The sequence below is a fragment of the Zootoca vivipara genome, chromosome 3, assembly GCF_963506605.1.
Source record: "Zootoca vivipara chromosome 3, rZooViv1.1, whole genome shotgun sequence".
NCBI lineage: Eukaryota > Metazoa > Chordata > Lepidosauria > Squamata > Lacertidae > Zootoca > Zootoca vivipara.
This window is the reverse complement of record NC_083278.1, coordinates 65,803,406-65,821,472: the sequence shown is the minus strand read 5'-3', so window position 1 is coordinate 65,821,472 and position 18,067 is coordinate 65,803,406. Positions and strand designations below refer to the sequence as shown.

At 41.2% G+C, this 18,067-nt stretch overlaps 1 protein-coding gene across 1 annotated transcript in view; it reads left to right on the top strand.

The window, feature by feature from the left end:
• NOX3 (NADPH oxidase 3) overlaps positions 1–17,619 on the top strand; it is a 29,746-nt gene extending 12,127 nt beyond the window's left edge. Inside the window, exons 8-13 of the mRNA XM_035110657.2 lie at positions 6,664–6,756; positions 7,369–7,622; positions 11,956–12,118; positions 13,463–13,609; positions 15,444–15,568; positions 17,171–17,619. Coding sequence (XP_034966548.1) covers positions 6,664–6,756; positions 7,369–7,622; positions 11,956–12,118; positions 13,463–13,609; positions 15,444–15,568; positions 17,171–17,297 — 909 coding nt within the window. The 3' untranslated portion in view covers positions 17,298–17,619. The remainder of the gene's footprint in view (positions 1–6,663; positions 6,757–7,368; positions 7,623–11,955; positions 12,119–13,462; positions 13,610–15,443; positions 15,569–17,170) is intronic.
• The last annotated feature ends 448 nt before the right edge of the window (positions 17,620–18,067 follow it).

The window sequence follows — 18,067 nt, the reverse complement described above, 5'->3', positions numbered from 1 at the left end:
CTGGGAGAGATCCCTGCTTGGAATTCTGGAGAGCTTCTTAGTCATTGTAGACTAAGGTTACCAGACTTGCAGACTAAGGTTTCAATTAATCCAGGGACACTTAAACAAACAAACAAACAAACAAACAAATAAACAAATAAACAAATAAACAAAACAAAACATGTTCGGGACGTTGATGCTGCAGTGATGGCGGTGGCAGAAGGACAGCCACTGCCTTGACCTCAACCGTCATGTTTCCCCTTCTTCCAAGGCTTCTACAGTGGAACCTCGGTTTATGAACACCTCGGTTTATGAATTTTCGGTTTATGAACGCTGCGGACCCATCTGGAACGGATTAATTCATTTCCCATTACTTTCAATGGGAAAGTTTGCTTCAGTTTATGAACGCTTCAGTTTATGAACAGACTTCCGGAACCAATTACACCCATGCTTCAGTTTATGAACGCTTCAGTTTAAGTACTCCGCGGACCCGTCTGGAACGGATTAATCCACTTTCCATTACTTTCAATGGGAAAGTTCGCTTCAGTTTATGAACGCTTACTCCGCGGACCGTCTGGAACGGATTAATTCACTTTCCATTACTTTCAATGGGAAAGTTCGCTTCAGTTTATGAACGCTTCAGTTTATGAACAGACTTCCGGAACCAATTGTGTTCATAAACCGAGGTACCACTGTATCACCTTTCTCCATGAGCCTGGGCAGCCCCTGAGTTGTTGGTTCTTCAGTGGTGGTGGTGGGGAAGCGGTGCACGGTGGGTCAGGCATGGAAGGCAGAGAAGGAGGGCTGAGAGCAGCAGCAGCGAGGCTCGGGCAGCGCAATGTCTCCCTTCCCATCGGAGCAGCCCCAATCCCATTCCTACTTGTGTGCAAGCAGGAGGGGGTGGGGATCCCTCAGCTGGGAAGCGAGGCTTCACACTGTCTTTTGGAGCAGCCCCATCCCAACTCCTACTTGTGTGCCAGCAGGAGGGGGCAGGGATCTCTCAGGCAGCGCAATGCTTCCCTTCCCATCGGAGCAGCCCCAATCCCATTCCTACTTGCGTGCAAGCAGGAGGATCCCTCAGCTGGGAAGGGAGGCTTCCCGTTGCCTAACTGAGAGATCCCTGCCCCCTCCAATAGGCAGCATGAAGCCTCCCTTCACAGCTTAGTTGCTGGGGTCAGGGAAGATGGTAGCAGCCCAGAAGCTGCATCTTGGAGCCCCTGCACCACCATCATATGGGGACTTCCGGGCAGCTCCTGAAGCCAGCCAGAGCCAACAGCTCCGGGCTGCTGAGACTGCCGCTGCTGCGTTTCCCAGGGACATTAGATGAAATCCAGGGACATTCCAGGGATGGAATTTGTCTGGAGACTTATTCGTAAATCCGGGGACTATCCCCGGGAAACGGGGATGTCTGGTAACCCTATTGTAGACTAGAGGGACAAATGCTCTGACTCAGCATACAGCAGCTTTCTGTGTTGTAGGTGGATAGATAGATAGATAGATAGATAGATAGATAGATAGATAGATAGATCAATCGATCTCCATAGTTTCATAGCTGATGCTTCATTGTGCTTTCAGTGGTGGCTGAGGCCCATTGGGTAGAACTCAAGGTGACCAAGGGAAGGTGGAGCCAGAACAAATGACTCGCAATGCCAACTAATTCTACTTTTGTGAGCATCCTCCTCTGAGTTCTGCAACACTGAGTCTAAGGAGGAGGAAGCTGACAGCCAGTGCTCTGGACTGATAGTAAGTAAGAAGATAGGCAGGTTGAGGCTGGTGGACTAGTCCCTATTGCATAGTTTTGAATGCTGATGGATCTTGAATCTCAAAGTCATACCAGATTAAGATGATTTGGTCTATGAAACAGATGGAAAACACATTGAAGTTGGGAAAACACAATGTTGGCACATACCACTTAGTTTTACAGGTCATTCACTGCCTCCTGGAATATTTCCTCTGAGTGGAACTCAACAGATATTAGGATGTCCAAGAAGGAAGCTTTCCTTACCACATTCCTAATGTAGACATTCACAAAGAAGTCTTTGTGAACGTTAAATAAGCAATGAATGTTACAGCCTTATATCTTACTCCTTAAGGAGTTTTGTTTCTTGTGCCTGTGCCATGGCAGCACTGGGTAAGGATGTATGGTTGACTGTCACCAGGTCATTGTTTTTTAAAAAAACAAAACCCAACCCTTCTGATTTACAATGCCACCACTAAGCCATCCATAAGCAAACTCTGGGAGAATATCTCCTGGAGGATTTTGAGATTCAACTTTGTAAATCTCTCTGAGCACATATGAGTAACTGGTCAACACTGATGGAACCACACAAAGGTGTAAAACAAAGCCTATATGAACAGTATCGCTTAAACAGTATCACTTTAAGCCATCCAGAGTGGCTGGGGAAATCCAGCCAGATGGGCAGGAAATAATAATAATAATTAAAAAACAAACAGTAGCACTGAAATGGAAATGCCTATTTCCAGGACAGTAAAAAGGCCAACAACATTAGGTCTAAAGTGGGTCTCAAAAGTGTCACAAATGGAGAATTCAGCAAGCTTGCCAAGGAATGAAGTCAATCATCTCTTTAAAGAATTCATCTGTTATTTAAACTGTTATTAGGTGTTTAGAACGTATATAAAAGAAACACACTTCATAGATTTGTCCAGGTTCAGCTCCAAGTGATGGTGATCTACCTTTAGAGTACTAAAGCCTGTGTCCTCAGGTCCCATCACCAGCCTGTCTGATATCATTTAATGTCAGGACTAATGAATTTGTCACCTTGGCACAAGGCAAGTGTCCTGAATACAAGGAAAGAAGCTTTGGTCACTCAACAAGTCATCAAAGACTATTCATTTCCAACAAAAAGAACACTTTAAAGATAGCACTTTCTACAGCTGCTTGCTAAAGGATCAAAGGAGCATATTTGAAAGCCTTGGCTGAATTCTCAGGGAGGATATCAAATAGTTTAAAAATTCCTCAGCAGGGTTTTTCTGTCTGTGCAATACAAACAGAAAGAAGAAAGACGCTTGATTTTCACTTTTCTGTAGCTAGTAATTAGGTCAATGATTTACTTTTCGTTGGTGACTTGCACCACTGCAGTTTCTTAAACCAGAGCAATATTTTACCTCCAGTACTTCTGTTGAGATGAGTTATAGCCTGAGCAGCAATCCTATTATGCTGAAGAATGTCGATGCAGTGGAGTGACTTTGATCTTGTGGTGACACCTTAGACTCCCTGCTGCAAGCATTAAGCTTGTGGAACTCAGATAATCTTATCTCATATATGCCCATTTGACCACTCTGAACTGCAGAACTGGGACTCCTACAGGTATCACAAAATATTTGTTTTGCACTTGTAATAAATCAACAATTTAGTATGGCTTCACCGACAATTTGGAACTCCCTGTCTCTTGACATCAAGCAGGTAACTTTGCTGTACACTTTTTGGTGCCTGCTAAAAAACACTTTAGGCAAACCTATCCAGACATGTAGAAGTTGACATGTGTTTCAATCTGTTTTTATTTTAACTGTTGGTTTTAATTGTATTTTGGATTGCTTAAAATACCTATTTTTAACTTTGTCTTTTGTTGACAATGTGATTATTGGGGAGGAGGGTCCTAAACCACCTAGGGGTTCTATTTGCAATCAAGTGGTGTATAAATTTCATTATATAAAATAAAAATAAAGCTAATCCATTCCAGAGGGTAGCTGAGTTAGGTTACAGGTAGGTAGCCGTGTTGGTCTGCCGTCGAAACAAAATAAAAATAAAATAGAAAAATTCCTTCCAGTAGCACCTTAGAGACCAACTAAGTTTGTCATTGGTATGAGCTTTCGTGTGCATGCACACTTCTTCAGAGACACTGAAACAGAAGTCACCAGACCCTTATATATAGTGAGGGGATGGGGAGGGGTATTACTCAGAAGGGTGGTGGGAATGGGAGATTGACTGACTGATAGCTGTTGATAACTGTTAACGACTGCAATTGGTCTTACAGGAAAAAGCAAGGGGTGAGATGGCTAAAAATAGCTTTTCCATGTATAATGAGATAAGAATCCAATGTCTCTATTCAGACCAGGTCTCTCCATGGATTTAAGTTGGTAATAAGTTGCAATTCAGCAACTTCTCTCTTTCCAGTCTATTTCTGAAATTCTTTTGTAATAAGACAGCTACTTTGAGATCTTGTATAGAATGTCCTGGGAAATTGAAGTGTTCTCCTACTGGTTTCTCTGTCTAATGATTCCTGATGTCAGATTTATGTCCATTTAACCTTTGGCATAGGATTTGGCCTGTTTGCTATCGATTTCTAAGTGTCCTCCACCCCCACCCCCAAACCATGGTCCTTGATGTTTGAGGGATCCTTCTAAATGGGGTGGAATAAGGCATAGGAGGCTTGAGTAGGTCAGGGGAGAATAATTGAATATCAGGTGCCTCTTTCGGCTAGTGAAAATGTCCCCTGTGGATACAACCCAGTGTATTTTTTTGTCTCAATGTTGTGTTAAATTTAAACAGAAATCATTGCAACTGGTTCTGTGATGGTACCATACTCTGGAAAACTGGGGAGGAGGATAATGAAAAATGTGAGAAACCTACAGTGTCAAGGTTTCAATAATTTTATAGACAACTATCCTGTATCACTTTAGCTGGTTCTGATAACAATACGTATTGCCCAATTGTGGGCTTTGGAATGATTATTTTAATTATTATGAACTGGAACTAGTGTCTTTCCATTCATTTGCACCCAGTGCATTGATGATGTGGGAATATAAATCAGCTCCTTTAATAATGAGAGTTTTTTAGACAATCTAAAATGTGATGGTAATGTGTGAATCTGATGAATTAAAAGAACAAAGATTAAACAATAATATTCGCAAATAGCAACATGATCTAGTTTTGTTCAGCACTGGATACAGACTAGGGCAACTGCCCCGTGTTTCTCCCTATTGCATACTATTATTCCTGGTTTTATTAAGATATATAAAGTATTAATTAAAGAGAAACTTAAATCTAAGTACTTTGGTATAATTGAGTTGCAAAGTCAATAAATGAAAGCACATTCATTTTGCATATCCTCTGCTGACTAAAATAAGCCATTGTAAGCTGTTTTTCCGATACTAAAACTAAAACAGGAGAATGAATGCTTGCATGTCTAAAAAAATCCTGCATCTTCCATTATATCTAATTATCTAAAGCTGTTGCAGCTCAAGCTGAACAGAATGACCAGTTAATATATATGGTCAGCTAAGTACATTTGATCAATAGGATGATCAGTATATATGACCATGAAGTGCAATTATCAGCTATAATATCTTGAGGTCTAAGCAACTTGATGTCATAGATCTGCTAAGTGTAATTATTGACAATAAAACAGCCCAATCAATTTAATAAAAATAGGTCATTTCAGCATAACTGAACTTTTTGGGTCAATTTCTGGCCAATGCATCATACTAGAAAACTTTGCTAATTGTACAGCAGAATCAGGGAGTGGAAATTGGGTCTCTCTTCTTAAAGGTTCAAGAATCCAATCTAGAGAGCCTGTGTTAGAAAAAGAGAAGTGACAATTTCACGGAGCATGCATTTATACTCTCTGAGCCAAACAGGATCTATGTCCTGAACAACTGAGCATGGCTTGCATCAGCATCCATCATGCTTAGGCAGGTGCAAGCAGCCCTATGCCCTGGCAGAGCCCACCACTGACACCATGCACCCTCTACAGCCCACCCCCTTCTTGATTCCCAGAAGCTTGGAAATGCCTCCCATTGTTTTTTCTAGTTCAGGACTCTGAACAATGAACAGGTAGAGAATTCCATTTCTCACAGTTTCCCTACAGTAGTCTAGGCATTACAGTACTTACTTTAATATTGCATTATTGTAAGGTAAAAGTAAAGGACCCCTGGATGGTTAAGTCCAGTCAAAGATGACTATGGGGTTGTAGCGCTCATCTCGCTTTCAGATCGAGGGAGCCGGCGTTTGTCCACAGACAGCTTTCCGGGTCATGTGGCCAGCATGACTAAACCGCTTCTGGGTGCAATGGAACACCGTGACAGAAACCAGAGCACATGGAAACGCTGTTTACCTTCCCGCCACAGTGGTACCTATTTATTTACTTGCACTGGCATGCTAGGTTGGCAGGAGCTGGGACAAAGCAATAGGAGCTCACCCCGTCACGGGGATTCGAACTGCCAACCTTCTGATCGGCAAGCCCAAAAGGCTCAGTGGTTTAGACCACAACGCCACCCGCGCCCTTATTGCATTAGTGTAACACATTCTAAGTAGGGCTTTCTTTGCACTTTCCTTGGGAACCTAGTTAGTTCAGAAAGATGCAGCACAATTACTGACAGGAGTGACACCCTGTCTGCATATTACACCCTGCTCAGAGAGCTGCACTGGCTTCTATTTTGTTACTGGGCTAAATTCAAGCCCTTAACAGCTCCATGGGCCATAAGTTTCCAACCCCTGTGGAAAAGATGGAAACCTGCATTCTCTTCTCAGTCAGTGGGGTGGTGGAGTGTTTGGCAAGCGCTCCTCCTCTTTGCTTAGGAATTTTGGGTATATTGCCCACCTTAGCATCCTCTTTAAAGACAAGGTGGAGATGGACTGAAATACCATAATGCCTGCGGTGGTTTCCATTAGAAATTTAAAGCTTATATATGCATTAAAACTTCTCTTTATATGATCCCCAACAGGCTTGGAAGTGGGTCTTATGCCCTGTGATATTGTACATCTGTGAAAGAATTATTAGGCTCTGGAGGTTTCAGCAAGAGGTTGTCATTACGAAGGTGTGTATGTCGTATCAGCTTTATTATCTGTATTAAAATAAAAATGTATGGTTATATTGCTTCATCAGTAGAAAGTTCTGTATTCAATATTTTGTTGGTGTATTGCACATTCTGTTCGTGGGTTCATTTTCCATTACCATATACATGAGCATTTCAATATTGCCTTACTTTCATAATACTGTTAAGAAAAAAAGTTTTCCTGCAACGGCAAGTCTGAAATTGAACGGCAAGGTATGCAACATCATCACCATGTGAAAAATATGGAGGCGCTGTGGCCAGCAAAAAGTCATGCATCCAGGTGCAAATGGTAGCTAATATTTGCCCATTTAAAATCAGCTGAGTCACATTTATTATTACATTCCTTGTTGATGCACAGGGCTATTTTGGGGTTGCCGTTCGGTGGTAGAGCCTCTGCTTTGCATGCAGGCTCAATCCCCAGCATCTCTAGGTTGGGCTGTGTGAGTTCCATGAGTTCCTTGCCTGAAACCCTGGAAAGAGCCACTCCCAGTCAGTGTACACAATACTGAATTAGATGGACCAGTGGACTTGGTATAAGAAAACCTCTTGGGTTCCTAGAGATATTGTGCTGATTGTCATTTGACTGTGGCTTAGGTGGTGTCTCATTCCTCTGGAGTTCTGGAGCTTCATATGAAAAAACGTGGCTTTAAGATGGAGGCTGGTCAGTATATCTTTCTCCAGTGCCCCGCTATCTCACAGATGGAGTGGCACCCTTTCACTCTCACTTCAGCCCCAGAAGATGACTTTTTCAGTGTACACATAAGGTCAGTTGGGGATTGGACAGAAGCCCTTTTCAGCGCCTTTGGAGCAAAGGAGAAAACCTTTAAGGAGCCGTGGAAGCTGCCAAGGTTTGTTAACTAACTACAGTGTTGCAAACTTGTCATTTTGTTTTGATTAACTAACAATTTGTGAAGGGTTTGGGGTTTTTTTGCATATCGAAACATAGTATAAATTATAATTATAGATGTAGTAAAACACAGCATTCTCGAAGTCTCACTGGCAGGAGGAAAAAAACCCATACATTAATGTTTTCCTTCAGGAGGACTGCTTAATTCATGCTACTTGGAAAAGATATTGAATATTATTTGATATGCCCGTGATCCAGCCAAAACTAAGCACTTTGATATTCCATGGTTTTCAGTAGGAAAGCTAAGCAACTGTTTAAGTCTGCAACTGTAAGGTCCATAAAGTGCTTCACTTATAGGGAAGGGACATGTCTTTTTTTGGGGGGGGAAGCAGGGGGCTTAATGAAATCCACAGATCCTACCCCCCAATTTTAGCAAAATCATGTCCCTCCATAATTTTCTAAAAACAGTAACACAAAGACAAAGACTCCTTCCCCTGTAATTCAAATACTGGGACTTTTGAACTCCATTGAACTCCATAGCATTTACTTCCGAGTAACTATGTATACTTACCACTATGCTGCATGGGAAGGGAGAGGATAGATGTTTTAACTGAAAATCAGAAATGTTTGTTTTTGCTGCAGTGCCTATAAATGACCAAAGGATAAAAGAGATAAAAATAAATTACCCCCAGATTGGAAGTAAAACTTTTTGAATCTACTCTGGCTCTACAGCCAGTTCTTATTTGCTTGTTAGCATACTTGCTATTCCCCGCCCCCCAGCTTTGCAATAAACTTTCTTCATCCTTCCTAATCATTATAAAATAGTACCAGCAACTTAACAGGGTATCTGGGACAAGGCAATATTTGCAGTGGGTGCTGGATGCTGGCATTTTGTTCTCAGGAAGTTGTTCACAAATCTATCTTCTTCCCGTCTGCTTGCAGCTTCCTAAAAGTTGGCACATGTCATGCGACCTGACGCAATATTACTATTCATAAAACCCCCACCAGTCAGGGATACCTTCTGAACTGAGGTGCAGTCAGTTAAAGGTGCCTAAGGACCCTGATAGGAAATGACCAGGTTTCAGTGTAGGAAAGGGGTAGAACTCAGAGAACAATGTTTGCAAGGAGGCCTTGGGCATCTCTTGTTAATGGTATCAGGTAAAAGGTGGAGGCAAAGATGACCTCTACCTGAGATCCTAAAGAGCTTCTGCCAGTCATATTGGATCTGGGGTGGGGATCCTTCTTCAGGCCTCCTTCCCTCATGGACAGCCTCCAGCAGGCATCCCCAAACTGCAGCCCTCCAGATGTTTTGGCCTACAACTCCCATGATCCCCAGCTAACAGGACCAGTGGTCGGGGAAGATGGGAATTGTAGTCCTAAACATCTGGAGGGCCGAAGTTTGGGAGAAACCAGCAGACCCTCTGCTTGGAAATTAAACAAAAGGCCTGCTGGTTTCTTTTTAAGGTTTCCAGACTCAAAAGAGAGCAGAGCAATTAAAGGCACTGAAGTCCTGTCCTCTATTGAGTCTGGCAACCCTAGTATTTCTCCATTTTCCAATCTTAAATTCAGCTCTCTGCATTTCTGCAGCAACCTGCAGAAAATCCCTTAGCATTTTAGCGTGAATATCTCCTAATAAACACATTTTTCCATGCAGTTTTGACTAATGGACCCTTTCTTGCAAACAATCCCCACCTAATATAATGCGTTTTTGTATGTTATTTCCATAGAGAGCTTCATTTTTATGCATTTTCCCCTAATATATATGCATTGATGAGTTGGAGAACTGCAAAAATTGGTTAAGTGAGAATTCCAAAGGCCAGCTGGCTGTGTTTTGGTTTGCATTTTGTTTCGGAACGTGTGAGGCTGATAGATTTGGCTTTAAACGCATAATGAATCAAACTCCCCCGCCATCCCTGTTCCTTGGGGGCCACATGCCTGTAGTGGGTGGTCAGAGCAAATGTAGGTGGAGCAACAGGCATGACTCTTACCCTTGTACAGTAAACATCAGAGGTTTTGACATACAGTCACATTCCCCTCCCCACACCCAAATCTCTCTATCATCCTTTCAGGCTAGCGAGAGGCCTAATTATAGTTCGGGGAAGCATTTCAAAACAGGGCCATTGGGGCTGTAGCCTGAGACTAGAGCAGGCTTCCTCAACTTTGGCCCTCCAGATGTTTTGAGACTACAATTCCTGTTATGTTCTCACCCCGGCCACCAGGGGTATTGTGTATACAGTTTTCACTCAGGTCCACGTCAGTTAATTTAGGCGGGAAACCCTGGGCTGTTGTTGTAACAATGTTGACAGCTGGCTGCCTATACAGTATAAAGCAGGCTGGCTGAGCTGTTCAGTTCAGTCCCAGGTTACTTATAAAGAACTACTTGGAGAAATCTCCGTGTCGTCTGATATGTCCACCCACTGCTTAATAATTCCCATCATCCCTGACCACTGGTCCTGCTAGCTAGGGATCATGGGAGTTGTAGGCCAAAAGCATCTGGAGGGCCGAGGTTGAGGAAGCCTGGACTAGAGTGTGTGTGGATTGGGAAGGAGTTAAGTTTAGGAAGAGGGCCTGGAAAATGGCAAGGCCTGCTGTTCTCCCGCCTTGGATTAGACAATCCTGGGCTAGCTGAGCAAATAGTCTAAGACAGTATAAAGCAGCTTCCTGTGTATGATTAACTATCCTTTTTTAAAAAACCAGATTGCCCCAGAGAGGATTAAAATATAAACCCTATATATTAAATCCAAATCCTGAATTTTAAGTCTTCTGAGTTTGTGTCACTAAACCACTTTTTATCCAATGAATCAGGGATTAGGTCTTCAAAATATCCTCAAAGTAGAAAAGATGTTAGATGATTTTAAGCATGGCATTTAAGAAAGAACAATGGGCAGTCGGGCACCAGTCATGTGCATTCAAGAGCAAGTGGCTCCGTAGGAAAAAGACTTATCTAGCCAGGAGGACTGAGAAGCAGTGTGAGAGAAGAAGGAATCTCCCTTCCTGAATTGGTGGCATGCTCGTTTTGCTCTGAACACTCCTTTTAATGCAGACATTTTCATATGTTTATGAATTACATGCTAATATATATATATATATATAATTCTATCCCCACCCTCACATTTTTTCATTCCTTCACTGCATAGCAAGAAGTTTTCAAACTGATTAAAAACATTCCAAAATTAAATCAGTTCCTCTGTGCCTTGATTTGCACACTATGGAAAATAAGACTTTTAAAGCAGGATGCTTTTTTTCTTAAATCATAATTAAATATGCAAATACTCTCACTAAATTTGGCCATGCAATTAAGTCACTAATCAGATTGCCGGAATCCTTAAAATTGCAATTGCATGCTTAAATAAAATGGCCAGAGCCCTTATGCACATAGCCCTCCTGCTCTCTTGTGCTAAATAGTTTCTTTGATAGCAAAGCAGCACCCATGGAAAACTGTGCCCTTCTTCTTGTAACAAATATAACCAAGTCATCATTTTGGAATGATTCTATTTTGTCCTTTAACATATTCTATTTATGTATTTATTAAAAATTATATCCCACCGTTCTTCCATTTACCCATGACAGTTAATAATCCGTATATTAAAATAACAGGTACAGTGGTACCTTGGTTCTCAAACTTAATCCATTCCGGAAGTCCGTTCCAAAACCAAGGTGCATTTTCCCATAGAAAGTAATGCAAAACAGATTAATTCATTCCAGACTTCTAAAAACAACCCCTAAAACAGCAGTTTAACATGCATTTTACTATCTAACGAGACCATTGATCCATAAAAGGAAAGCAATGTACTGTACTATAAAATAAATAAGACAGCATTGTAGATAATAAAAATTAAATTAAAATTAACTCTCTTTTTTTACCTGCACTGAAGTCATTGTTTGGTTAGGGGGCTTTTATCCATTTCCGCAGTCACACAATCAATCAATCAATCAATCAATCAGTAGCTGAACTGGGTTCCACATTGTCACAAAAACAAATTAAACAAAAAAGCCTCAAAAACCAAAATACAAAATAAATAGCAAAAAAACTTAATCTGTTCCAGAAGACAGTTAGACTTCTGAAATGTTTGAAAATGAAGGCGCAGCTTCTGATGGGTGCAGGTGACCCAGAAACAATAGCTGACAGTTGCATTGGAGCTTCCAAAAAACGTTCGGAAACCGGAACACTTATGGCCAGGTTTTTGGCGTTTGAGAACCAAGACGTTTGAGTACCAAGGCATTTGAGAACCAGTGTACCACTGTATTAGAAAAATAAAATCCACATAGAGTTAAATCAACAAAAAGAAAACAGTGGCAGACTTCTAATTTTAGCTGAATGTTTCTTGTTACAGACTAGCTGTAGATGGGCCCTTTGGAGCAGCAGCAACAGATGCGTTCCAGTATCAAATTAGTGTCTTCATTGCAGCCGGAATAGGAGTCACTCCTTTTGCTTCCATTCTGAAATCGATTTGGTATAAATGCTGTAATCTAAGCACAGGACTAAGACTGGAAAAGGTAATCAGTATTGTGGTTACATATTTCATTTGCAAATATGCTTTGCATCACCTGCTCGTTTGGGGGGATCATTTCAGTAAATAACCATCGTGGTTATACTAGCCACTTGCCTTCCAGCTAATGTCCCAATTCTATTGATTTGTGGCATTTTGTGTAAGGGAGGCAAAGCTGTCTGGCTTTTTCCTAGGCAAATCCTACCCGTAGCTGCTTATTCTTACCTTTGTTCAAAACTTAGCTAAATGGCCCATAGTATTAAGATTCTTTGGGAGAAGCCATGACTGTGGTGTGATGCTGCTTTAAATGTACAGGTATAGTGCAGATGGGGCCTTGAACTCAGCATAAATACATTAATATAATTCTAGATATTCAAAGTTTTAAGTCTGCACTATATTTCACCCAATGGAACATATGTATTGATTATTGTTGTTGTTTAACTGTGTCAGTTGGCATTCATGATGCCAAAGTGCTGGTGCCCTGCTAGTGATAGGTTTTGAGGTGAATTATTAATTCATTTCCTCCACCACCCGCCCTTTTCAGTTCTACATGTATTCCACAGTATTCCACAAAAAGGTAATGCGTTGAGGGGGAGGTGTCTTGCCCTTGTACAAATGCTGGGAGGTGTGTCACTGAAACTCCCATTTTACCGACAGAAAACTGACAGTAATTGTACATGAACTCATTATGAAAATTAAGCCTAAAAAGAGGTGCAATGTAGTGGCTAAGTGTGTGAGATGTAGTCCAGGAAGCTCCTAGTTTAAATGTTACTTCACATGTGACTCATCAGGTGGGCTTGCTTAGCCAAGCCACTCTTCTCAGCCATCTGCAATATGGATAAAAATAAAGATCTACCTCAGTGGGTTGTTGTAAGAATTACTGGGGTAAAGGATGTGAGGTGCTTTGAACACTTAAGAAGTGCTATAGAAATGTTGGTTACTATTCTTATATTGATTGCCAAAACTTGCCAAATTCTTATATTAGTTGCCAGAGCATCCTGGCTTGTCAGATATTTGAACCAAATCTCCCTGGTCCAAGTCCCTTGTGCTGTCATATTATTGGAAGCAGTTTAGATTGAGCATTAAGAATGTCTACATCTCAGTGCCTTAGAGGCAGTGGCTGTGATTTTCAAAAATCCGTTTAAACTGTATATGAATGACTGCTGGAGTATGTTTAAAAATTGACTCTACATCGTCAATGCTGGATAGAAAATCAAGTATAAATTTACACCTGAGCACAGTAGCCAGCTATAAGATTAGCTACTTATCTCCAAATAAATAATTTAAGAGCCATATAGGACGCCCGATGAAAGCTTGCACTTTGTTGAATTGTTTTACTTTCCCTTGACAGGTTTATTTCTATTGGATTTGCCGAGATCCATCTGCCTTTGAGTGGTTTGCTGATCTCCTGTGCTTGCTGGAAGCACAAATGGCTGAGAAAGGGAAAGCCCATTTTCTAAGCTATCACATATTTCTTACTGGCTGGGATGAAAGTCAGGTATAAATGAAATCTTATGGGACTGAGTTACTGAATCTTACTTTTCCAGGACTGCAGCCTAAGGAACAGTAATCAAATGAATGCCTAATCACATAAAGCGTAGCTTCCTTAGAGTGAATAGTTGTAACATTTGTCTTTTGAAAGTATTCATTCCAACTATATTTACCACGGTAGTCCCAGGTACACCACTTGATGCCAGGTTCTCTGCAGATGCAGGAGCACCCAAGCCCTGGCAGATTGGCAGCCAGATCTGCAACTGCTCCCCAAACCCTCTTCTCTTTAGTTCTTCTCTTACTCTTTATTCTCCCTCCCTCCTTCCAGCTTTCCTTTCCCCCGTGACTCTGCCTGCTCCCAACCCCTTATTGACAGTGCCACCCTGACTGAATTCCTCTTTATGGCACTTCACAACTTCTCCACAACTTGTACATTCATCACTAACTATCCAGTATCATATGATGTGGCCATATTCTGCACTTTAGCTATTAAGAAACGTAAATCTCTTCTATTGAATAATACATTGCAAATTCATTTTGTGTCACTGTTCTGCTTCGGGTGATGTTATTGCTGATTTTTTGTTTGGAATTATGGTACTTTGTATTGCTGGCTTTTGCTGTAATAAAACTGAACTGAACTGAACTATTTTGGTTAACTGATGGAGAAACAGGAAGGCACTGGGGTTATCTTCTATCTATACATAATTTGGGTTTATCTTTCAGGAGTTTGATGACCAGGGCAGGTATTCCTGCCCACTGTGCAGGCTGCTACACAAACTGATGCTACTGTGATAATAATGAAAGGAATGCAAGGTTGGAAGCAAGGGTTAAGGCAGGGGTCCCCAAACTACGGCCCGGGGGCCACATACGGCCCCCGAGGCTCTTTTATGCGGCCTCCGGGGACCCCCGCTGCCCGCTGTTACTGGCGCGGTGCGGCGTGGCTGCCGACTTCCGACCCAGAGAAGTGATGGAAATAGCTTGTGTTCACGCGCAAGCATTATTTCCAGTGTACTTCCGGGTCGGAGGAGGCTTCTGCACATGCGCACAAGCTATTTCTGGCGCTTTCCAGGTCGGGAGTGTGCCACAGATAGCATTTGCGCATGCGCATGGGCGTGCACAGCCGCGCGCTCCCCCACCCTCCGGCCCACCACGCAATCGGCGTGGCGGGCATCCGGCCCAAAGCCAGGTAAGTTTGGGGACCCCTGGGTTAAGTGGTATGAATATGCAGCTGGGAGACGGGGAAAGAGTAGAGGGAAGGGAGGCATAGGTACAGAATTCCATTATCTCTTGCTGACCTTGAGTGGATGCTGCATGATGTATGTAGCTTGGCTACCCATGTGAATCTGCTTGCTAATGTGGAAAGTCTGCATGCCAGCACCAGATGCCACTCATGAGATTGGGCAGGTCCACAATTACAGAAACATCCCCACAGAATGTGAACATTTAGAGCAACAATACCACAATCATAACAAATGAAGCTGTCTTCTGAATTGTAGAGTTGGGACCACAAGGGTCATCTATAGTCCAACTCCCTGCAATCTTTTGCCCAACTCAGGAATCTTTTGCCCAACGCAGGGATCGAACCCATGACCCTGAGATTAAGAGTATCATGCTCTACGGACTGAGCTATCCCAGGAGAATATGAGCTTGGAATATAAATCCCACCAGAACAGCCAACATGGTCAGTGGTCATTTGGAGGGCATCCCTGATCTAGACTTTTGAGTGCCTCTTTTAATCTGTTCCTCCATGTGTTAGGATTATAGCCTTTACTTTTTTACTTGAAGGTGATGTTAAACTTGCTGGTTCTCAAATAATTACCTTTTGGTTCTCAACAATATAGGCTACTCATATTGCCTTACATTATGATGAAAAGTTGGATGTAATTACTGGTTTGAAACAAAAGACCTTCTATGGACGACCAAACTGGGACACAGAATTCAAACGTATAGCAGAAAATCATCCAAGGTAAGGCAAATTAGCAAGTAATGTCATTATACTGCATTTTCCCCAGTGAGCTAGGTAGGGAAGAAAAATTGTACCACTTTATCAATCACACTATCAATAATAATTTGAGCTGAGTTCTTACGCTGAAAGCATCTTTATGTGTAATAAAACTTTAGATGAAGAAATTTTGGATAGACAATGCCAATAAAATCTAATTTTTGGACAGGAGAATCTAATATTTGAAGTATTAAAATATCTTGGCATTTGTCCAGCTATAATTGAAAGACACAATCCAATTATTGTTCAGCACAAAGGACAAAGTAACACTAATTTCCCTTGAAAATGGTTATTAAAGAGATAAACAGTGAGGCCTTTTTCTTACGATGTCAAGGATGTGTTTGTTCCCCAACATAATTGGCTGTGGATGTAAAGACAATGCTTTTATGTTATTAGTTCATCTCAGCTTGAAAGGTCTAAGTTGAACTCCAGAGTTTTGCTAAGAAAAGCTTAGAAAAGGCTTATTTGTTCCCAGTAGCCTCTGAAGCACTCACCGCAGCTTATTTTATCTTCATCACCCAGAAAAAGGACATAAACAAAAATCATTTGTGATTTCTTAACAGCAGTAGGGGTGGGGGAGAAATTCAATTCAGTTTGCATTTAAAGGCGAATCTATGTAATCTGAAACGGTGTGTATACCAAAATGCAGCCATCATTTGAAATTTGCATTTCTTCAAATTTTTCAATCTAGTTCTCCAAGTAATGTATACAGTGTGTATGAATATGTGTATACTAATGAAAGTAACGTGTGAAAAGTGCATTATAAATGTGTATATTAGGCAGAATTATATACAAGCATGTGTATATATACAAGCAATACAGTATTAGGAGAAATTCGCACTAAAATGCTGGTGAATTTTCATGGAAATGTTTTCTTTAATTACAAGCTGTTGTGGAAATGTGGAGAAGTGAATATAAGATGGGAAGAATTAGAAAATGAAATTGACAGACCCACCAGTCCCTGTTTAGCAGTGCCCACTATTGACCTGCCAGTTGACCAATAAGAATGTCTTTTTAAATGAGAAAAAATGCATGGCAATCCTATGTATGATTACTCAGCTATAAGCACTATTGAGACAAGTAAAGTTTACTTCCTAGCAAGGATTCAAGCCTTAGGAATGATACGTATGGAATATAAAATATACAAATGGAATCTATCTGGTGGCCTACCTAATCCAGAGGTGCCTAACCATTGACCTGGGAGGCCACATGAAATTAGCTGTGATACACAAAAATGACAGAATATAAAGTCTTTGCTTTCAAGTCCATATAGTTCATGCTTTAAAGGATTTTTATCCTATAAAATGTTTGATCCATATTTAGCCCTCTGACCCTTTTCAAAGGGTGACTTTCAGAAACGGGGGCGGGGAGCTCCAGGGCAGTGCAAACTTCATCTTGCCATTCAGTGTTCTGACAGCATCCCCCAAATAATGGTCATGAAGCTGGAAGCATATTTCTTATGCTCTGTAATAAAGTTGGCATTACATATTATTATTATTTTTTCTCTCCCCCCCCCCCTTTTCCTTCCTTCTGAAATTAATCTGGGTATCTTGCTTTTCTTGGCAGCAATAACATTGGTGTTTTCTTCTGCGGACCTAAATCTCTGTCTCAAACCCTTCGAAAGAAGTGCAGCTGGTATTCATCTGCTGATCCAAGAGGTGTTCAGTTTTACTACAACAAAGAAAGTTTCTAGAATCTAGACCTCTTTTGGAAATGGTAGCTGACAGCTCTGTTTGGTGTATTTTTCTTTTTCTTTCTTCATTTTGGTGGAATTGTGCCATCTTGAAACAGAACATTGGGCATTCTGTGTTTAGTAGAGGAATTTACTTTGTCCTTAAATTGTAACCCGAGATTGCTTAGAGTGAAGGTGATGCTTTAAAAACAACCTCACAGTAGTGGAGGGAAGTTCTCACCAGCTCAGTAGTCCCACGTATTCTGCGTGCTAAGCAAACAGGTCATCTGAAAAACAATCTTCCCCTCTCTGTGAGCATTAGGATTAGCAAATGGGACTTGGCTGGTTTTCTATCAACTTATGGTAACCTGGAGGTGGGGTATTTCAGTGGCAGCATGAGTGTTGTAAAATGCCCTCCCTGCTGCAATATGAGAGGTCCCAGAAGTACTTGTTTAGGCAAGTTTTCCTCTGAACTTGTTTTTTTTAACTGCTTCAGTTGTTGTGTTTCTTTAACTGGCTTGTTTTATTGTATATTTTAATTAGGGATCTTTAAATGCTCTGGTGGAATTGTTATTGTGCATTCTAATTATGTTTAGATTTTCTAATTGATTTTATAGCTGTAAACCACTTAGAAGCCATTTTTGCATATAAGCGTTATATAAATTAATAAACAACAGCAACAATAATATATATAAATGCTAATACATTTAGATCATGCTTAGAATAAAAAAGTGATGGGCAGAACCTCAGTTCTCCAGTCCCACCATCCAGTCACTGCACATTAACAACAA